We start from the raw sequence: 23,999 nt of genomic DNA on the forward strand, positions 1-23,999 counted from the left end.
TATAAATGAATTTGAAACATTAATGGAAAAATATGAGATGTTTCTATTTTTAATATTAAATTTTACACTAAATTCAAAAAATACACATGCAAATATGCTGTAATTGTTATTTCAGAATATGATTTCATTTGAGGATAAATTTTCTAGATTACATCAAAATTTGTTAACTTTGCGGTCTATCTTTGTATGATATCGTTTAGTTTCATTTGTAATACTTCGTAAAGAAGTGTCCCCATTATTACTTCAATGTTATTGTTTATCATATCTTATGATAATATACAAAAAATTATTTCTTTCAAAAATATTTTTTGCAATTGTACTTTTTCATTTATTGTTTGTTTTTTATCATAAAGGAATGCGAAATATTTGCCATTTCGGGAACTTTCAGACTTATACAATGCACTCAATTGTTAAGAATTTTCCTTTTTTTTTTCTATTCTTGTCCATATTAATAAGTGTTATTAATATTGTGAAAGTCTTTAAATGTAACTGATAAACAATAGATCCTGATTATAATTTTTGAGCAAATATCATACTTCGTATTTTTCAAATAAATCAAGTTAACCGCCACAGGAAAAATCAAGAAATATACCTCCATCTATAATTCGAACACGACGAAAGGGAAAATGTTCCAAACAAGATATTCTGGATGAAATCAATCCAATTGTTATTACCGTAAGTGAAGTTCCATTTAGTTACAAATAAATATTGCTCATTGAATGCTACTTAAGAAGAATTGTTATATTTGTCTTCATAGAAGCAATGCTTCAGTTTCAACCATATATATAGTATATATATATATATATATATATACTATATATATATATATATATATACTATATATATATATATATACAATACAGTATATAAATACAGCACATACATCATTGAGTATACAATAGACAATAAAAATTGTTTTTCCAAAAAAATGTGAAATAATCTTAATAAGTATCTTTCTCCTAATATTAATTTTACACATTTTATCGGTATTAAAATAAATTTTGTTTTTATTCTAATTCTTTTGATTGCTACTGGTCGATATATTTAACGATAAATCTTCTTTGCGAAGTAATAATCAGTACTTTCACTTCTGGCGACGCGAATTTTTGATCTATAATGTAGAATCAGAAATCAATATATTCTGTTCTATAACTTTAATTATGTAATTTCTTTCTCCTTGATCGAATGCTGAAGAAATTTCATCAATTACCTTCGACGGTTTGAAATCCGTCTGTACCGAATGTCAACAGTTCAGTCAAAAATTTTTTGTTTCACTCAACTTTATAGATAAAAATACGATCGAACTGCATTTTCGCATGATTTTCTTTGTAGATCTTTTTTGAAGAGTGTGTGTAAGAGAGAGATAGAGAGAATGCATAAAATAACAAGTAAGAAAGTAAACCATCATTTATTTTTCTTTAGTTCTGCCAAGGCTCCAAATGTAATAGATACAACACACATAACCGATGATTATGAGGAAATTATATGAAGTAATTATGATCTAATAATCGAATATAAATATCCCTCCTTTTGCCTCTTTCTCCTATTTCACATCGTACTCCTTCTCTTCCTTTCTCTTTTTCTCTATAAGTCTCTTCATCTCTCTCAACCACCTCGTCATCCTCACTATTTTCCTCTTTCTTCCTCTTGCTCCCACTCTTTGCCATTCTTCCACTGAGCATTTAGATTTATATGATATCGCATACTTTTTTATAGGAATACTTCATTAATTCTTCAGTTGCTAAAAGTAAAATATATAAATCAAAACGAAACTTGTTTTTACAGACAAATTCTATTGTATCGATCACAATGAACATGAAATAACTTTGTGAACCGTATATTTTTTAAAAAAATGGTCTTGATTGAGGCATTATAATATAAATTTACGGTCAATCGCGTCGAATGTTATTGTGTAAAGTTAATAAATAACAGTACTAATTGAATAGTCATATTGCTATTTCATGAATGATGTTTTACGTCGTTAGATTTCGCTCATTCTAATATCAAAAATCTCATTAAAAGAAAATTAATACATTTCCCGACGTTATGTCGTACGTAGAGAAAGAGTTAATTGGTATTAAAAATCTAGCACGTACAAGAAAATCTATATGAATGCATTACTGAAAAAAACTAATTTATAAGAATTTAGCAGTAAGAATGATCATCGAAGTCTTTATCTATTGATTGCTTATTATGTAAAATTGTATGAGATCCTTTCGTACAGTTCTTTTACAGTTCCTAGATTATATGGTTAATAATTTATATCTGCTATAGATCTGTCATCACCAACGGTATTTGTATAAAAACATAACATATTAATTACATATATATTACATTTATATATATTATAAAAATTAATTAATATCTTCTATCAAATCTTAGTCATACAGGACTAACTGGCTTTAACGTAACATTCATATTTATTAGAATTTTTTCAACTATTACTAATCGTATTATTTTAATGATAAATCTTCTTAACAAAGTTTATATTATTATCTTCATTTGCAGCATTGCGAATTTTTGACTTTGGAATATAAAATCTATGATACATACGGCTTCTACAATTTATGGCATGCAATTTGTATAATATATAAAAATAAACATAAGGAATAAATGTGCGAACTATGATAGCATCAAAATGGGTATTAGTACACGTTCGACTTCCAAGCGCCCATGGCTTAGACGAAGTTCGTTGGCCCGTATTCTAAAAAAATGTACAGGAGTATGACAGAAAGCAATAATGAGCGAATATCGAGTGAATGAACAAGTGAAAGTTTGTGTGGTCCACGGCGATATAAATAAATTGGGAATCGTTCACCGTTGAACTATACGGCATTAAACGTGTAATTAAAAAATAATTTTTTAACTCCTACTGCATGCAGATACCTTCATTTCTTGTACTACGTGTATAGTACGTTTTGAAATTTCAAGATGTTGATAGTGGAGGCTTCGGCGATAGACTTACTGATATTGCTAATTCTTTTCATACATTATTTGGACTTATTGCATTATCGTTAATGCATAGTGATTATCCATTGGAGGAAGTAAATTCTACTTATTGTTTACCATTGTTACGTCTCACTGAGTATGGTCCTTAACAAAAGCTAACTTTCTAAGGAGATCCGGCTTTCGCGAGATCTCGTGCCTTTTCGGTCGTTACCTGCCTGGGCAGTTTTTCTGCCTTGGGATCGGCACTAAACGGAGTGTCGAAGCGACGTTGCAAACGTTCTCTTACCTCTTGGGAGAGTGATTTCAGACGATGCTGAAGCCTTATCTGCAAATACCTCGGAGTCCTAGGATTCAAGACTTGAAGGTCCAGCGGTGGAATCCACCTTCAGGATTGCTACAGGAAGGTCAGGCGGTACGGTGTAAGGTTCTCTTTCCTTTCTTCTACGGACACGACACCCAGTCCGTCGTTATAATTTTTCGTTTTGTGATAAAATTCCTTTAATATGCGACGCAATATCCTACCACTGCGACGTAACACCATAATATGTATTAGATCGTTTAGTACTATAACAACACGAGTGGATATCATTTCATACATATATATATTTAAAAATAAGATTAAATTATGGAACATTTAATTGTATTACATTTATGTATTATAAATCATTATGGAATATGGAATATAATTCTTTATGTACGATATAATTTTTTCTCTTTCCCATAGAATAACAAATTTTATTCCAAGAAATGAGAAATGAAATAGATTATTAATAATACGTTGCAAGAGATTATACCATGAATGATCACAATTTTTGTCCGATTTTGGTTATTAAAGACATATTCGAAAGATAAAGTTATTTTGTACAAGTTTATCGTATCAGATTTTTGTAAAATGTTATATCCTTTGCAAAAACCATGTGTGATAATAAATAATTTTCATTAGTAGTTTTATTATGCTTGTCTATATTTTTTATGCACATTTGGTATTGATCGAATCCATAATTAATTGAATATATTTAAGCATCTCTTGTTTCAATAGTTTACAATAATATATTAATATCTTCTATTATTTGTGCGATCATTAAAATGATTTTCTACAATTATCAAATATTTTTAGCTGATTAACAAAAAATGATTGTTATTTTATCCTATTATCTCATCAAAATATAAAACGAGTAAAATTAAATAGAAATTACTGTAACAAATCTTTTTGGCATTCAATAAATTAAGTACCTTAACATCGAATTATGGCAATACAAGAACCTAAATCAACATCATATTATGGTATAAAGGAATCTACTTTACCGAAGGTCACTAAAAAGATTCTTCCGTACAGGTTGATGTTTAAATATGAATTTACTTTGCTAACTGATACTTTATTATTAATCGATAACGAATAACTGTTTTACCATTTATGTTTTAAAAATAAATGTACTTTATTGAGAAACGGTAAACATGAATCTTCTTCAAAGATTCATATATTGTATTACGGGAAGCTATTATACAGGTCGTCCGTGTACGGCAGGCATTTAATTAGCCATTTTTGCGGCTATTAGAGACGGACAGTTTTGATGGCCGATTTGTTCGGAGAATATCCTCGACTCATCCTAGAACGTCAATACGAGGCTTGAAATCTGCCGATTTTTCTCCGCGAAATAATGCTCAACGCGTATTCATAAATTATTGGAAGAACACATTTTCTCGAAAAGATCCTGTAGAGATTATAAGATAGATGCGCGGTAATATTCACTTCGTGATTTTAATATATAACAATATATTTCACGTATTGAAATGAAAAGGTTTCGAAATACGTGTTTCGTTCTCGTGTCTCATTAATTGTACTGGTTCGCTCCGAGTGAGGCTTGAACGGCATTGCTATTAATACTCGATTGTTTTAATACATTGCATATGGGTTAAATATCATCCATCGAAAGCCTGTATGCCGAACTCACTTGTTTTTTTTTTAAAAATTCAAAACAGAAAGTACAGAGAAATATTATTTATTATAGAGAGAATTAATGATGCTTATTGATTGTCAGCGTCTCAAGACAGTTCGTATATATATATATATATATTTTTTTTTGCTTTTTTTTGTTTTTTAACAACATTGCTTTAATGGAATCTGAAATCAGTCTATGAAAATATAATTCTCGAATTTGGTTTTTCATTTCTCTAATAAATTCTAAAATTATCTTATGCTTCAGGTCGCTTATTAACGCAAATTCGATCAAATGAATGAAGAAGGCGTTTTATTCTGTTTATTGAAGAAACTTCAACGCGACGATAATATCATATCATTAATTACATAAAATGCGTAATAAAGAAGGTGCAATGAAAACATTGATAAAGTTATATAGACATTGAAGATGACTGAAATATATAAGATAGTGGAAAATAAACTATTATTAGTACAACTTGAATAAAAAATCAATAATTTATATAATCCGGCAATCGTTAGATTACGCAGAGACATATCAATTAATTGCTAATTATATCAAATCATATTAAATAATGAAGTTTTGGTGAATGGTTTTGCTCCTTTATAGTTTGGACATATTTATTTTAGCTACATATTATCCATTACTACGCACAAATTTCGTTATCATTAATATAAATATAAAATATGAAAAATATTCAATAGAAATTTAAAAATATATGAAACTACTTATAAAACTAGAACCTTAGTTACAACGTAGCTATGTATACTGTATTACTAACTACGATTCTAATCTTATAGCTTAGAAACATTTTATTATTATGACTGGTTTTAAACTAATAGCCGTCTGCGTACCAATGAGCCATAACGATTAATAAGAGACTTGAAGAGATTTTCAAATCAATCGATGGACAAGCCCTCCAGAATATTTTAACGACAGTTCTGTATAGTTAGTAGGGATAAAAGAGTCAATAAAAGTATATGATTTGTTTGTTAAATTCTTTATTGAAAGTCAAATTTTTTCATTTATTAATGTTATATTTGTTAACAATGCGCTCTGAACAATAAAAGAAGCAATCAAGTAAAGCAATCGGAAAAAGTAATCACTTATGTCGCGAGTGAGAAAGAGCGACAAGGAGAAAAAGAGATGATAGAAGAAGGATATAGTGAAAGAAGGAGAGAGAGAGAGAGAGAGAGAGAGAGAGAGAGAGAGAGAGAGAGAGATCGAAGATGTACAACGCAAGTACGTGAATTCCATTTATTAGGCAGTCAAGTGGAATTTTAGAGGATTTGGATGTACGTATTATGAATGCAATATATAACGTTATTTGTTATCTTTGCTTGTTTTTTTTTACCGATTTGCTTTTATCACAAATTTTCATCCAAGGAAAAAGGTAAATTTTTGAAAATTAAAATATTTTAATTGTATTCCCTATCGATATTGTATTTTATTTTAATAAAATCAACTATTTATTTTTCTAACGATTCTTTTTTTAACGATTGACAATTTTAGTTTAAAGCCAGTAAATGGTTTATTTCGCAATATGTTGCGAAACTACGCACTGTTTATGCCGCAATGCTGGCGTTATTGCATTTTTTGAAGTGGTAATATAGTTGATTTTATATCGTTCCTGCAAACGAAGTTCTATAATTTCAGAGATTAATGACATCAGACATCAGCAAGTAAAGTCAGAATGATTTGATTAGTACAACCGAAGAACTTATAGCTCCCTGAAATATAATAAATACAATAAATATCTCATGAAGAGATATAAATTTATATATGTTTAACGTGTAAATAAAAATACATTTTCGTAATATATATATATAAAATGTATGTGTGTGTGTGTGTGTGCTATAAATAATATGTACCGAAGAACTTTCAATTCGACAGCGCTTCGAACGATCGATTTTCGAATGAATTTATCGAAATTAAGAATTGGACGGAATTTGAATCACGTAAATTGATGGAAGTAAAGGACAACTGCATTACCAAGAATATATCTCTGTAAGTAAGTCTTTGTCATTTGTTATTGTAAATATTTACATTTTATTATTTAAAATAAACCATAATCATGTTACTATCTATTCAGAAAAAGGAAATCTCATATTCTATTTATCCATTACTTCTAACACCAATTAAAGAGATCATTAAGAAGAAAACTGGTAAATTAATGAAATGCTTCTGTAAGAATGTGTGGAATCAAATTTAAATATAAACTAATACAAATCGGTCGATTGATGAATAGCATTTATTAATTATTGTTAAAAGATAGAGAAAGAGAGAGGGACGGAGAAAGAGAGAGAGAAAGAGAGATGGAATAAGAGAAAGAAGTAATATGTAAATATATGTAATAACCATATATAAATTATCATACGTATTTACGTAATAATCAATAATTGAAGCAAATCATGTCAAATTATTTTTCTAACATCAGTTATTTATATCGATTCGACATATTCCAAGTGGTAACTCGGATTATGCAATAAAGAATCTTTGTCTGCTTACTGTTCTAATAATATTGTTATCTTATGTGTCCTTTTCCTTTCTCTTAAAAATCACTGTGAAGACGAATCGCACAAGAAAACTTTATTACAAAACATTCAGGACGAAAAATTTATCTCATTTTAATAATCCTTTCGATGCATTATATATGGCACATTATATATTTTATTTATTTCAATACTAGTCATTAAAATAAAATACTTTTAATAACAGAAAACGACCATAAGGACACAAGGACCATGAAGAAAAACAAAATGATAAAAAGGGAAAGATATTGATCATCCTATGTAACCTACATATATATACAGAGTGTCCAAACGAAAAGTGTTAACCAGGATTATTATGAAATCTAATGACCTTTTCAAAAAACGTCAGATCTGGTTAATATTGTCTTCAGGGGGTTAAGTCCTTATCATAAATCGATTTTTCTTTAGGCTAACTTCCTAAGGGGATGAGAACCACCTTAAAAATCCTAAATGGCCAAAGGGGCCGAGAGGCATATCATTTGAAACGTTTTTTCATTCTCTTTACAATAGTATCATTTTCTCCACTTTAAGATGATAGTTATTGAAGAAATGCGATTTTCAGTTTTTCGTTGATAACAGCTTTTATTTTATTATATGTTAGAAAGGTTCAACTGTAATTAATAAAACTAATTCCTACTTTGTTCCTAACGATCGAAAGAATCATACACGTTAAACGAATTGAACCTTCAGTTGACTCTTTAATTCATTCCTCCTTCAGATATTCGAGAATACAATCCGGCAATCATCTATTCGCTTACTTCTTTTAATTCAACTACCCGTACATTTTGCCGAAATAAACGATTGGCATATCCTTCGAATAGGGCCAAGCTACACTGAGGCCTATCGACAAGAAAAATGTTTTTAAGTAATAATACCAATCTCTTTAAAAAAAGAAAAAGAAAACAAAAAATATAATTGTCGAATTCGCTGATGAAAATTTTCTTGGCGTTTAATGCTATAGATATTAAAACGATGGCTTGTCATGTATTCAGTGATCGAGCTTTTGTTCATAATATGATAAATAATTAGTTAATGAAAAACCTGATACTAGTATTGTAATAAATATAATCATTTATTCGTTCCAATCGTTCAATTTATCGTCAAATAAAAATCTCAAAAAATAAGCCAATGCTTTGGTTAAGGCTTCCTAATATCGTTATTATAGATATCAATCTCTCGAATCTTCGATGATGCTTTAGCATGTTTTCTTCTTTTCCATAAAAAACTTGGAAACTGGAAACACAGAAATCTTAACTGATGGATGATTACTATAATGATTATTATGTTTTTCAGATATTCATATATTTGCACTGCTCGACGATACATTTACTTACCAAAGCATCTACTGCTAAATTGGTCCATTTAATAGATAAACGTACGTGTGAGAATAGATTGCCACAGCAAGATTGATACAAGAACATGGTCCAAATCTTATTCTTCTCTCATCAACGATCGTTCTACTACCATGAAACAAACCTATCTCCACATTAAATTAGCAGAAAATATGTTCCGTATGGTTGATGAAACAAAACTGACCAACATGAGCTTTTTTAATATTGGCTTCCACACAATCTTCAGTGACAATTCTCTCTAAGCATCATTTGTAATAAACTGCTTTTCTTCTCCTTTAGGATTGTTATTAGACTAGCAGATTCGATAGGATAAATTTACTCTCTTTTCATCTCTACATATTTAATGCAGCTATGTCCCTTAAGATGATTCCGATGATCTCTAGAATAGTTCTCTTGCTTCTCTCAATCTTTGCATTCATAATGAATATAATTTCGATAGAGAAATCATCGACTACCTGACGAATATATATTATCGAATGATATTCCTGAATCCTAAGATATTTTTCTTTCCTAATTCCATACGAATAATAAACACGTTCTTGTTCAATGAAAATCCAGTGATCATGGAGGTTTGAACGGTGTTGAGGCATGATCATATAATGGCGACATTCTCGTTGAGGACCTAATAATTACCAGAGGGAACATAAGTCAGAATCGAGATGAAAACACAGACTCTTGGTACATACCAATTGAAAGTCAGTCCAATCTATTGCACAATGGAATATTCTTCTGTTACGTTCATTTCCTTAGCATAGTAATAATCTAGTGCATAATGATACATTTCTGGATCGATGTCATCATCCTTTGTTCTAAAAAGTAACAAATTGCTGAGCATCAATGGTTGGCCATTTCTGAAACATTGCACATTACAGCCATACATTGATATAATTTGAAAATAAGAAAAAAATACACTTTTGATTAAAATATTTCACATAATAATAATAATAATAATAATAATAATAATAATAATAATAATAATAATAAAGTCATTATCATTTATCATATTTTTTTAATAGGAAAGAAAGAAAAAAACTTGCGATAACAGGAATATTTATTAAATTTTACTTTGCTTGCTGATAAACTATATACCAATGCTAAAATATTACCAATTAAAAGGATAATCTTTTCCAAATATTTTATTAATTCTCTGCAAGATAGTGACTCAAATCCGTTATTATTCTTTCTAGAAATCTTCTGGAACTTTCACATTTTAACAATATTATTTTCTAGACTTTATTCTGATCTTTTTTCAATGATAAATATATTTCATTCACTTGTAACACTACTTCATACCATGTAAAAACGTCTTACTAAATGTCCATTTAAAATAAAATGTTTTTTGGAAATAAAAATTAATAAAAATAATCATTAAGAGTAACTAGTACTATTAATAAAATCAATTAATTAGAACGGATAATATAATGGAAAAGTTCCGTAACTTCAGTACCAGCTTTTTCAAGTTGTTATGCTTTACATTAAAAATAATTTGATCCGCTTTATTTCTTGATTTCTTATTTAAGTTAAAAGCTTTCGATTAAACTCATATTCAGAGGTTAGTTTTTAGTTTCTACAAACGAATATCATTTAATAAACTTTCAACATGCTAATTTTGGTTTCAACGCCGAAAACCTACAGAAAGGTTCATTAAATAAATGACATAAATAATGCATAATACGATATATAAGAAGCAATAAATGCCTTATCTTAAAACAATCAAAGAATACGTTATTCTACAAAAATAAAAAGAAATATTAACCTTAAAAACAGAACTCGGAAACCTTTCGAAGGAAGCGTTCGTGATTACGGCGACAAGTATGGACAAAATATCAACTACAAGTGAAAGTAATTATGGCTGCCCCCGCCATGCGTCTATTCAATAATAGTATTTGTCGTAACAAATTAATGGGTTTCGATTAGGTAGAGTAAGTAATGTCAATAAACTGTGATCTCACATTTTTCAGTCTCTCTGAATGTAGATCTCCGAATGTAGATCTTTTTTAGATGATCATGTAGGTCTCGCAATGATCCAAATTAAATACGACGTTGATACGCATTTGTTTCATCACTATCTGAATATCGCATTCAATTTTCAAACGTATGCGTATAATCGATGATCGAAGGATCCAATAGATTTTTGTCCTTCTTATCGTTTGTATTTGATGTTAATGAAAACATACATAAATAATAATTATCTTAAATCAGTTCGTATTAATTACTATTTTAGATTATCAGATTAAAAAATTTTCGTACAAGAGATATATAAATGCGTATGAAAGAAAATTCAAGTATAAAGTATCCATATCTTATTAATAATATCTAAATTTATTATTAATATCTAAATTTAATAATTTATCTCCATTTAATTTTTATTAATAATTTAATAATTAATTGTAATTAACAATTAACATTAGCTATTAATAATAATTAATCTGATAATTTTGTGAAGGTAATATTGTTAGAAATTTTGGCTGTAGTTCCTGCATAAGTACTGATGTCTGATTATGACGAAATTTGGAAGATTGCATGTATTGAGATAGTAGATATGACATATAAAAATCTTATTTTATGAAAATCATACTTTCGAAAAGTACAGTCCTCATATATGCAATACATATATACTTCCTTATCCGCTACCAGTACTCTAACATAAATACAATGTAAGATTGAGAAAGGTATATATTTGAGGGAAAAACATATATATGTATTTAAATATGTGTATATATTAGACTATAATTTGCAATCACATGACGATTAGACGACAGTGAATGGTCACCGTACAAAAAAGAGGAGCAAGAGATGCGAAGCCGATAAGAAAAATTGCTTTCTCTTTATTGGTACGCGAATGAAAGAAAATTCATGTATAAAGTACCCATATCTCGTTTGTATTTCAAGACATTACGACGTTGTATACAGGTAGCGTAAAAAAGAGTAAGTTATTAAAGGCTATATAGAAACACGTATCTAGCCTTACGTGTGAACATCGCATGCCTACAGTATCTTTAATTATAACAAAATTAGCATTAAAGTATTATATATGTATGTCATAGACTAAGTGATTAAACAGATTTACTAAATTATAGTGCTCAACTATTGTGAATAGTGACCAGAACGATCGCGTATCATGACAAATATTTCTTAATTTATTGAATCGACCAGACATTATGAAGACAGCTACATTCTCTTTGGGCAATTTAATCTTTTTCAGCACTGTAATAAATTTCGGTATAAGGGTTGCTGTATTTTTCTAGACAGTTTTCTATTTTTTATACGATGCCTATAATAATGATTTTGTTCATATCACAGACTTACGATTTAGCCGCCACGGTCTAACTCATTGTAAGTAATATACGTACAGACTTGGCTACTTTTTTTCATATTTATATTAATTTTTTATCGGACTTTCGAAAGTTCTCGGTATTATTTCAGAGAATTAACGATAACAATTTTGTGCTTCACAATTTTGTTTTGTCTTATATCAAGAAATGTACGCGGCTCAAGCCGAGATTCTACTTTCTTCATTTTCTCGAAATATAATATTGGAAAATTGCTTATCAGAAAATAGAACTAGAAAGTCTATTCCAAATGGGAAAGAAATCAAAATGTCAAACAAGAATAATTGGGTGCAAGGTGAATTTATAATTCGATACTATAACTTAAAATCACAACACAATCCTACCGGACTCTATTTCACTCTTAGTCCAACTCGATCGATTCTTATACTGTCTAAATGATATAGAGAATTTTTGATGTTAAGTAAAGAATAAAATGAATTGTAAATGTATTTTGTTCTATAAATTTATGATATGCTATTAAAATAATATACAAGACTTTATAATTATTTGTGGAATTTCTTCTCTCGTAGCCAAATAGTAAGAATTTTGATATGCTTTGAATAGTAAGATATTTGATATGCATATTTGGTAAAAATCTATCCGCATTGAATAGTAACAATTGGGTCGAATACTTTTCGTTTCGATAGAGTTTATACGATTAGAATTTACAGAATTTCCTTTTGGGCAACTATATCCATCCCATTGAATGAGAAAAGAAAAAATATTATAAATACATACAGAACATTACGAATATAAAAGATATATCATTATTACCGTTTTATAGATCCAGCTAATTTGAAATTCGGATTTGTCAGTCAATTTAATGGGTTGTTCGGAAAGTAATTTCGTTTTTTTTTTTTGTGAAAATGAAAGACAATTTTTGTATAATGAACAAATATTTTATTAAATTATATGTTGGCCATTCTGGTCCAATTCCTTTTGCCATCTTTCTGGTAGTAGCATGATTCCACGTTCATTATATTTTTGGTCTTTGCTGGCAAAAAACTGATCGAGGTGGTTTTTGATCTCCTCATTTGAAGTGAAGGTTTTACCGTTTACAAAAATTTTGCAGTGACCGGAACAAATAATAATCCAAAGGTGCCAGATCTGGAGAATATGGTGAGTGTGGCATTGTATCCCATTCAAGCTGTAAATGCTTTTGGCGAGAGACTAAACTTAGATGAGGTCTCGCATTATCTTGGTGGAACACTACATCTTTTGTGATGATTAATTCTGACCTTTTTTGTTGATTAATTCTGGCCTTTTCTGTTGAAGTGCATCATTCAGTTTGTCCAGCTGATGACAATAGACTTCCGAATTAATTGTTTTGTTATCCGGTAAAATCTTAAAATAAAACGATTCCTTTAAAATCCCACCAAACAAACAGCATCAGTTTTTTTTTATGGATATTGGCTTTGGAAATGCTTTGAGTCGGTTCGTCTTTTTTGCTCCATGATCGCTTGCGTTTAACATTGTTATATACAACACATTTTTCATCCCCACTAATGATGCGCTCCAAAAATGGATCATTTTCGTGACGTTTGAGAAGCGAATCACAGACGTCAACGCGATGACACAAATTTCTCTCCGTGAGATGATTATGGGGAACCCATATATCGAGATTCGAGGTTAAACCTAGTGGTCATAAACAGTTTAATTTGATAAATTTAATCTCTCTCCGATCTCACGTGTTGTTATTCGTCGGTTTGCATCAACTAATGCTTTTATCGTGTCTTTATCAGCTTCAACCTGACTTCTAGAGCGTGGTGCATCTTCGACATCAAAATTGCCAGATCGAAATTTTGCAAATTAGTTCTGGCACTGGCGTACTGTCAACACATCTTCTCCATACACATCGGTTAATTTCTTTCTGGCTTGAACAGTATTTTTACCTTTTCTGTAGTAAAAAAGTAAAATATGACGAAAATGCTGCTTATTGCTCCCCATTTTTAAAAGGGGAGCCAACCAAAAACTATTGCTTAGAATCAATTGGACTTTTTCACACACAAGCCTTACTATATAAGCTTTCAAAACGTATAATGTTTATGCGGCTTAAGTGTGAAGTTTGATGCAAAATACAATTAAATCCTCTGTCGGGAAAAAACGAAATTACTTTCCGAACACCCCAATATATGCGCATCCTGATTATCATCTTTCGATAAAAAGTGTAATAAAATTATATTAAATTCCTACAAATGCAAATAAATTTTATATATTAGATAAGTCAAGGGAACCAAAAAAATTTTTAATGGACCCCCTATTTTATTATATGCAAATGTAGTTGAATTCATGATATTTCATAGTACTATAATAAAATATTTTTTCACTAATTATTTTTCCTTTAATAAGATTTGTCTTTTACAGTAATATCAGCACTACTATTAAAACCGGTACTCGAGCATAAAAGTTGCACAGTCGATTTTTCTATATAGCGGCCCATCAACTTTGATTTGGGCAAGAAAGTAGTGAATTAGTAACATTTTCGAAATATCTTCTATTCAGCTACAAGAATGTGAGATATTAAATGTAGAATTTTGTATATAACATTTACCGGTCATTTTGAATACGCTTTTAATATACCGATATTTTCTTAGATAAATTTTTTGACTCTTTTGGAATTTTATTCACTTTCTGTCTAAGAGACAGTGTGTTATCTTTGTCGTCATCGCCTTTATCTAGCACTTATCTTTTGTATATTTCATTTGGCATACATGTCTCTTTCTCTCTCTCTCCGTCATTTTTTCTCTCTAATTTCCTTGTTCTTCCCTCATATATCGTTATACATTTTCTCACTCTCATCTACGTGTGCATGCATATGTATATCAATCAATAGACGTTTTTATGATTCGTCTGAATTGATTTTGATAATAAAATTTACGGCTACCTTTGATTCTATGAACCTGATGCCAAATTTACATTAAATAATATATGATTGTTAGCGAATATTCAAAGTGAACTAGTATCCAATTTTCGGTTATTTTATAGTAAAAAAAAACAATTACGAAGCAAATAAATGGATGCGAGTTTTCCATTATCATTGTGTTAGAGTACTCAATTGAGTATCAAAGATGTATATTTACGCGTCCTTGCTTCGACTGAAATGGTATGAAAATATATAGACAGGAAATAAAATTGCTAAAACGTAAACTATATTTTATAGCCGTGCAAAGTGACACTAAACGTTCCTTCGATTTGTATGATTTTGATATATTTCAATCCGGAATTGGTTTTAATTGATGACACACTTATTGAAATTTTTCATTAAATTTTCTAATAGAATTACTTATTAGAACAAGTGTAATTAATAAACACGAATACCCAATGAAAACAATCTAGATGATGACCGATGCATTAGGCTTGTACCAGATGAATAAACGTATTTTCAGTGTAATGGCCAGTTTGTACGAATATTTTTATTCGGCAAACAAAAATATTTAATCTGCTGCTGTGTGTGTTAGTGCATGAGAGAGAAATAGAATGACGGAGATAAGAAATAAGAGGAAGAAAAAGCAATGGTATCAAGATAACTAAACATACAATCACCGACAATTGGCACAGAACATATCGAGTAGTTTTCTTTCTGTGGATTTTGGTTATTGCGTCGTAGCTTTCACACGTGAAAATTTAAACATTATCTAATAACGAATGCTTAGCGTTCTTCTCTTTCCTTCTTGCGATGATCGAAACATTGAAATAGAACATGTGGAGATACTTTAGAAAACATAAAAATCATGTTGACCAATTTATCAGATTTTAATAATGGTATAAATACGTTATACATTATAATGATTTATGTAGAATGCAACATAAAACGATGATCATTTCCTATAATTCTTTGAACTGGACGAGTCGATAAACTCTGAATGAAACAGTCGCGTACTAATTTTGTGATAGATTGCTTACAGCAGCTATTTGCGACAGTTAATTGTTGAAACAGATGGTTGAATATATAAGTCATTGTTAAGGCTTTCTTCGACTTTCGCTCGAAGAGCATTTAGCAATCTAAAATTCCTGAATTCAATCATGACCCGATCATGCCATTGCATGTGTGCATTTGTTTGTTTCATTCGATTCGTTTCGATAATTGGACAATATGTAATTATATTTTTCTATACTAAAAGTATTTTGTATAGCAGCATGTAAGATGTGGATAGGTCCATTAAAAAGAGATACAGTGGTCACCTTGTCTATTCGTGTCTGATGGAAGAATTTATATATTCGACCTAAGTATTCTGATTTAAGAGAGAGGGGTAGAGAGAGAGAGAGAGAGAGAGAGAGAGAGAGAGAGAGAGAGAGAGAGAAAGAATACAAACATTCCATAATTACATTGTTTCAAGACAAGATTCCATGAATAAGAGGAATTACGCTCATGTCCAGAACCCCTGAGAAGGAAAACAACTAGATATCAATCGTTGGTACATAATTGTGGTATGTTGGTCATATGTACATCTCTATATTTTTGTCATTCCTATTTTATCTCTCTCTCTCTCTCTCTCTCTCTCTCTCTCACTCTATCACTACAGCCATCTCACACAGTCGCTCTCTCATCATCTAAGTATTTCTCCTTTTCCCGCTCTATTCCACTTTTCCTACTAAGCAATTAGATTTGGATGATGTTGTGCACATTCTTACAGGAAGACTTCATTAATTCATCAGGTTTCTTCTTAACGATTTCTTTAATTAGCAGTTATAAAGTAATGTATGTAAACAAGAAGAAATCTTTTTTACAGACGGATTCTGTTGTTTCGTTGACAATAAATATGAAATAATCTTATGGACAGTATATTTTTTAACGAAACGTCTTCTCGGAGATATTATAATATAAATTTATATTTATATCATTATATTTCACTCATTCCAATCATCCAAATCTCGATTAAGAGAATGTTAATAATTTGTCCGCACAATTTAGGACGTATAGTGGCATGTCTTTCGTTGAGAAAGAGTTAATTGGTATCAAAAATCGTTATCAATTGATAACAAGAATTTATAAGAATGCATTTTAGAATTTTTACTATTCTTTATAAAAACTAATTTATAGAAATTTTGGTATGAGCAATAAGAATGATATTAAATGTCTTTATCAATGGTTTTTTATTATGTAAAATTGCATGAAATAATGAGATCTTTTTATAGAATTTGTACAATAATTAATTTATACAGTTAACAATTTACTTATGCAGCAGATTATCTACTATCGCGCACAGAATTAGTCATGTATGTATGTTAATTATACATGCGTTACATTTATAAATATTACCCATTTTAATTAATTTCTTCTTTCAAATTTTAATCTTATAGGTTTCGCTGGCTTTAACGTAACATCCATTTTTATCGAAATTTCTTCAATTGCTTTTGGCTGATCTATTTTAATAATAAATCTTCTTATCAAGGTCGTAATTATTATCTTCATTTCTAGCATAGCGAATATTTGACCTAAAAAATATGAAATCTATGTTTAGATGCATTTTATATAACTTTACGGAAAGTAATTTCTATTGTTTATAAGTCGTACGCTTATATTTAATTACATAATAATTACCTATGCAATTTCTTTTTCCGTAGCTAAATGGAAAAAAACATGCCGAACTATTCCTACCCGGTAGAAACCTATCCGGATCGAATAATAATGGCTGTGGCCAATATTTTTCATTACGATGTGTTTTATAGATGAAGAACACCGCGGTACTTCCTTTCGGTATAGTCAAATTTTTTTCCACTTGATATAAATAACATATAAATATTACTATTAAATAACCTGTATTATTAACGATAAAGACATATAATAGTTATTATTTTATATATTAAAGTACCTTCTATATCTTGCGTAACATTCCGAGCAACGATTGGCCCTGGCGGATAAAGACGTAATGTTTCTTTGATCACTCGTTCCAAAAGTTTCATTCTTGCAATATCGTCGTGCGTTATTGGAACATATCTCGGATCGCTCGAGCCATAAATTTGGTATAGTTCGTCGTATACTTCATTCTTTTTGAAAAAGATGATGAAATGATAATGTAAAAATAATGTGCGTTTTTTAAATAATGGAAATAATTAAGTATGTGTAATATGTACGTACTTGAATATGCGGAAATGTAGCAAGCATTAGAAGGACAAAGCTAATAGTGACAGCTGAAGTATCACTTCCCTGAAAAGAAATAAACACTTTTCTCCAATTTTATTCAACCAACAAAATTTGTAATAAATGCAACGGAGTAATAAATATGAATTACCGCAATAACCATAGTATTGATTTCGTCTCTAATATCTTGCTCTGAATATTTTCTTCCTTCATGCGATGACTCGAATAAATAGTCTAAAAGTCTCCTGGGTCTTTGTTCTTGAAAAATAAATAATGATTTTCTATTAATTTAAAAAATAAACGAAAAGTAAAATTGGGTTGCGTGTATAATAATTACTTTTACCTGAATTTTCCTCTTTCAGTTCCTGGTTAATGATGCTTCTTAACATGGATTCCTTTTTTTCTTTGATTATCTTTCCAAACAAAAAATAATATATATTTATAAATAAAATATAATACTTAAATTTTTGATTGTTAAAAAGAAATAAGATGGATTAACAAAATGTATGTCATAAATATACATTGCTTGCATAGTTATTCAGGTAGGATGCACATGTGTGAAATTTCTTCCCCATAGCAGTATTACGAAAAATTATATTCGGTTGTAACCATATTTTAAATATCCTTTGCACAGTTATATTCATTAAACTGAGGAAGAAAACAAAACAGGAATTATAAATGAAAAATAAAATATTTGATATAGTATAAAATTTAGTAGTATTACCAATGAATTGATTCATCTAGTTTGCAATTCTCATCGGTCAGTGAATTTACTTGAGTATCAAGTAGACTATCTTTGAATAAGGAATGTAACAAAAATATTATAAATTCCTAAAAACGAATGTAAACGTTTATAAAATTTCGAAATGTTACCATATATTATGTCTAATGTACAGCGAAAGACGTAATGGCAAACGTCTATTTCTTCTCCAACTAAAGTTTCCAATTTTTCCATTAAAACGACAGAATGATTAACGATTACATCCATTTGAGAGTTTAGATATTTTTTAAGAAAGACTTCATTTAATATTTTCCGATGAGGATTCCAGATTTTTTCTGCAAGTCATAAGGAAGGTAATATTTGTTTGGTGCGAATGAATTGTCGGTTTCTTGAGTGAATATATTAAACTGCATATCTTTTTCCAAAAGCTATTTATTTAATCAGAATATGCTCCATTTACTTAAATACACTTTTCCCAACGAGATTTTAATGCATAGATGCCTGTCTTGAAGAAATTCTGATCTTTAGAATCAATGAACTCTGATATGGCATTTTTCACACTGTCTTCATTTTCGTACTGTTTAGCACGTAAAAACAGTTCTAAATGTTTAAATAAATGAAAGTCGATTGGCGAAAGATCTGGTGAATAAGATGGGTGCTGCAAAATTTCATATTTTAATTCATTTAATTTTGCAATTATTTTGTACGATGTTTGCGGCCGAGCGTTGTCGTGGAGAAGTATTGGGCCATGCCGATTAACAAGTGATGGGCGTTTAATTTTCAATTTTTCATGCATTTCTTCAATGTACTGACAATACTTTTCGGCTGTAATTGTCATTTCAGTTCGAAGGAATGAGTAGTGTATTATTCCAGTCACATTCCACCAAACTGTGATTAAAATTTTCCGTGGATGAAGTGATGGAATATGAGCACAAGCCTTATCCCTATCATGCCACCGAGCATACCTTTTTCTATTGTCGTAAAGAACCCATTTTTCATCACAAGTAATGATCCGATCGAAAAATGGATTTCGATTAAATCGGGTTAGCAATGATAAGCATACGTTCAAGTGATCCAGCTTATTTCGCTCGGTTAGTTCGTGCGGTATCCACTTATCCATTTTTTTCACCATGCAAATTTCAGAAAGATGTCGCAATATTGTTTTATGGTCAACTTCCATTCTGGCAGCAAGTTCCCTTGAAGAAACAATTGGATTCGTTTCCACCAATGCTTTCAGAGCATCATTTTTCAGAGACGTTTCGGGTCTTCCACGTGGTTCATTTTGCAGGGAGAAATCACCAGACCGAAATTTTTCAAACCAACGCTGCACTTTTCGATCGTTCACAATATTTTCTCCAAACGCCTGGTTTATATTGCGTACAGCTTTTGCAGCATTATTTACCAAGTTTATACTCATATAAGAAAATTACACGAATATCGGTTGAATTCATATCGGTACAAAATTCAAAGCAAATAACAAAAGGGAACATTTTTGAAAAAATGTTCTAAAATGTGACTCTGGCAATGGACAGTACGACTATAAACCAGGTTATGTTAAAAACAAATGCATAACAAAAACAGGGAATCAAGCGTTCACATTTAAAGAAAATCCGACATTTCATACGCACCAACCGAATAGTAGAGGGAAATTTGTGCGAATGGTTCTCCAATCATTGCGGTTGTCGGACATGAAATTATTCCGCCCAGACGAGGGAAAGATATACGAGTGCCTCTCGAAATATTGTGAAAGTCAGACTTGGAAATATTCCGCCTTTTCGGGTAAAAGTTATGCGAGTGCCACTCGAAACAAAGCTACTGTTGGTCTTTGTAATATTCCGACTAGTCGAAGTATAGTTATGCTAGTGACTTGTGTACCAAAGCAAGGTCGAAATTGGAAATATTCCAACTAGATGAAATAAATTTATGCGACTGCCTCACAAATCACAGCGGCTATCGGATTTGAAAATTGTCTGATTAGTCAAGGGAAAATTATGCGAGTGACTTGTGAGCCAATGCGAATGACGGTCTTCGAAAAATTATGACTAGTCGAGGAAAAGTTATTCGAGTGCCTTTCTTACCAATGCGACAGCCTTTTTTTGGAAACATTCCGAATAGTCAAGGGAAATTTTTGTAATTGCCTATTGAAACAATACGGCTGCCAGACTAGGAAACATTACGAATAGTCGAGGGAAAGGACTGCGAGTGACTTGTGAACCGATTCGACTGCCGGACGTGAAATAGTCCGACTAATCGAGGGAATCTTATCCGAGTGACTATTGGGCCAATTCTTCTGTCGGATTTGGAAATATTCGGAATAATTGTGGGAAAGTTATGCTCGTCACTTGTGAATTAAAGCGACTGTCGGACTTGGAAATATCCCGCCTAGTCGGAGGAAGTTACGCGAGTGCCTCTCAAAACAATGCGGCTGTCCGTCTTTGAAGTATTTCGACTAGTCGGGGGAAAGTTATAAGAGTTCTCTCAGCAAATCAGCAAATGCGACTGTCGGACTTGGAAATAATCCAACTATTCGAAGATAAGTTATGCGAGACACTCTCGATACAATGCGGCTGTCAGAAATGGAGAAATCACACATGGTGAAGGGCGCGTTATGCGAGTGCTTCTTGAACCAATACGATTGTCGTACTTAGGCATATTCCGATTAGTCGAGGGAAATTTATGAGAATAACTTGTCAACCTATGTGACATTCTGACTTGAAAATATCCTGACTAATCAAGGGTGAGTTATGCGAAATATTTGTGAACCAATGCGATTGTTTGACTTAAAAATATACCGACCAGTCGAGGAAAAATTATGCGAGTGACCTTCAACCAATGCAACTGTCGGGTTCGGAAATATTCCAACTTGTCGAGGAGAGTTATGCGACTGCCTCTCGAACCAACATGACGGTTGGACTTGGAAATATTTCGACAAGTCGAGCGAAAGTTATGCGAGTTCCTCTCGTACAAATGCAACTATCGGACTTTTACCAAATATTTCCGACTAGTCGGGGAAAGTTATGCAAGGGAATTGTGATCCAAAGCTACTGTCGGACTGAGAAATATCCCGACTAGACGAGGGAATTTTATGCGTGTGAACTGTGCTCCAAGGAAACGGTGCGAATTGGTAATATTCCGACTTGTCGAAGGAAAGTCATGCGAGTGCATCTCAAACCAATGCAGCTTTCTGAACTAGTCGAGATAAAATTTTGAGAGTTAATTTCGAATCAATGCGAATTTCTGTATTGAAAATATCCCGACTAGAACAGAGAGAGTTTTATGCGAGTGCCTTTTGAATCAATGCGACTGTCGGGCTTGTAAATATTACGACTACTGGAGGGAAATTTGAGGGAGTGATTCTAGATCTAATACGTTGGTCGGACATGAAAATATCTCGTCTAGCCGAGGAAAATTTATGCGATTGTCATGTTAACCAATGTAACTTTCGGCTTGGAAATGATCCAACGAGTCGAAATTTTTGCAAGTACCTCCAGAAACAATGAAACTGTTGGACTTGGAAGTATTAGTCGAGGGAAATTTTTGCGAGCGATTCTAGAAGTAATGCGACGGTCTGTCTTGGAAATATTCCCTCAAGTCGGGGAACGATATTCCAATGTTTATCGAACAAATGAATTTGTCGGACTAGGAAATATTCCAACTAGTCTAGGGAACTTTATGCCAGTGCCACACGAACCAAAGCGAATGTCGTACTTGGAATAATTCCTACTATCTGAGGAAATGTTATTCGAGTGACTTGTGAAACAAAGTAGCTGTCGGAATTGTGAATATTCTCATTGGTCGAGGGAGTGTTAAGCGAGTGCCTCTCGAACAAATGCTGCTGTCGGACTTGGAAATATTCCGACTTGCCGTGGGAAAGTTATGCGAGTGCTCCTCGATACACTGCAACTAATGGGCTTGGAAATATTCCGACTCGTCGAGGGAATGATATACGAATTACATTGGGACCAATGCGACGGTCGGACTTGAATATATCCCTCTTGGGTGAGGGAAAGTTGTCGGATTTGTAATCATTCAGATTAGTCAAGGGAGAGTAATGCGATTAACTTATAAACCAATGCGATTGTCTAACTTTGAAATATCCTGACTAGTCGAGGGAGAGTTATGTGAGTGTCTTTTGAACCATTGCGACTATCGGATTTGGAAATATCCGACTATTCGAGGAAATTTTATGCGAGTGTTTTGTAAACCAATGCGACTTTCATGCTTGGAAATATTCCGACTAGTCAAAAGAAAGTTTTGCGCGTGACTCTCGAGCCAATTTGTCTGTAGAACTTGGAAATATTCCGATTATTCGGGAAAAGTTATGCGTGTGCCATTCGAACACATGCCGCTGTCGGTCTTGAATACATTCTGACAAGTCGAGGGAAAATTATGCGAGTGACTCTAGAACCAATGCGGCTGTCGACCTTGGAGATATTCCGACTAATCGAAAGAAACTTATGCGAGTGCTTCTCGAACAATGCGGCTGTCGGACTTGGAAATATTCAGACTAGTCGAAGGAAATTTATGCGTGTGCTTCTCTAACCAATGCAGCTTTCGTACTTGGAAATATTACGACAAGACTTGAGAAATCTACGCGAGTTATTCTGGAACCAATGCGGAGGTCGGTCCTGGAAATATCCCGATTAGTCGTTGGAAATATAACAAAGTGTTTTTCGAACCAATGCTGCTTTCGGAATTGGAAATATTACTACTAGACGTGGGAAAGTTATGCAAGTGTATTGTAAACCAATGCGTCAGTCGGACTTGGAAATGTTCCGGCTAGTCGGGGAAATGTTATGCAGGTGCCTCCCGAACCAATTCGGCTGTTGGACTTGCATATATTGTGATTAGTCGAAGGAAAATTATTCGAGTGACTCGTGAAGAAAAGCGACCGTCGGAATTTGTTATATTCCCAGTGGTCAAGTGAATTTTATGCAAGTGGCCCTCGAACAAATGCGGCTGTCGGACTAGGTAATTTTCCGACTAGACGGAGAATGTTATGCGAGTGACTAGAAAACCAATGTGACTTTCGGGCTTTCAAATATTCCGTCTAGTCAAGGGAATGTTATGCGAGTTACATTCGAACCAATGCGAC

The 23,999-nt window shown here is 31.8% G+C and overlaps 1 protein-coding gene and 1 long non-coding RNA gene across 3 annotated transcripts; both read right to left on the bottom strand.

Annotated features, from left to right (window-relative positions):
* Positions 1-7,195: 7,195 nt before the first annotated feature.
* Positions 7,196-10,594, bottom strand: LOC118450969 (uncharacterized). 2 transcript variants are annotated; one of them, XR_004840979.2, is made up of 4 exons: positions 10,526-10,594; positions 9,456-9,620; positions 8,752-9,391; positions 7,196-8,650 (listed from the first exon to the last, which is right to left on the bottom strand). It is a non-coding gene; the product is annotated as an uncharacterized LOC118450969 (long non-coding RNA). The 2 variants fall into 2 exon arrangements; XR_014982861.1 differs by lacking the exon at positions 10,526-10,594 and adding an exon at positions 9,876-10,512.
* A 6,776-nt stretch (positions 10,595-17,370) lies between these two features.
* Positions 17,371-20,321, bottom strand: LOC118450972 (cytochrome P450 4C1-like). Its single transcript, XM_035887028.2, has 10 exons — positions 19,385-20,321; positions 19,057-19,239; positions 18,908-18,977; positions 18,705-18,831; positions 18,527-18,596; positions 18,335-18,441; positions 18,181-18,249; positions 17,915-18,089; positions 17,644-17,820; positions 17,371-17,537 (listed from the first exon to the last, which is right to left on the bottom strand). Exons 1-10 carry the CDS (start codon positions 20,319-20,321, stop codon positions 17,371-17,373), a joined length of 2,082 nt encoding a protein of 693 aa, XP_035742921.2.
* Between the last annotated feature and the right edge of the window lie 3,678 nt (positions 20,322-23,999).

The sequence above is a fragment of the Vespa mandarinia genome, chromosome 13, assembly GCF_050613455.1.
Source record: "Vespa mandarinia isolate Hongniang chromosome 13, ASM5061345v1, whole genome shotgun sequence".
In the NCBI taxonomy this organism is placed as follows: Eukaryota; Metazoa; Arthropoda; class Insecta; order Hymenoptera; family Vespidae; genus Vespa; species Vespa mandarinia.

Coding starts and splice junctions, on each gene's coding strand:
- LOC118450972 (XM_035887028.2), bottom strand. CDS start 20,321: ATGAGTATAAACTTGGTAAATAATGCTGCAAAAGCTGTACGCAATATA. Junction 18,978..19,056: donor TACATTAGACATAATATATG/GTAACATTTCGA, acceptor CCTTATTCAAAG/ATAGTCTACTTGATACTCAA. Junction 17,821..17,914: donor TGTTACGCAAGATATAGAAG/GTACTTTAATAT, acceptor ATTTATATCAAG/TGGAAAAAAATTTGACTATA.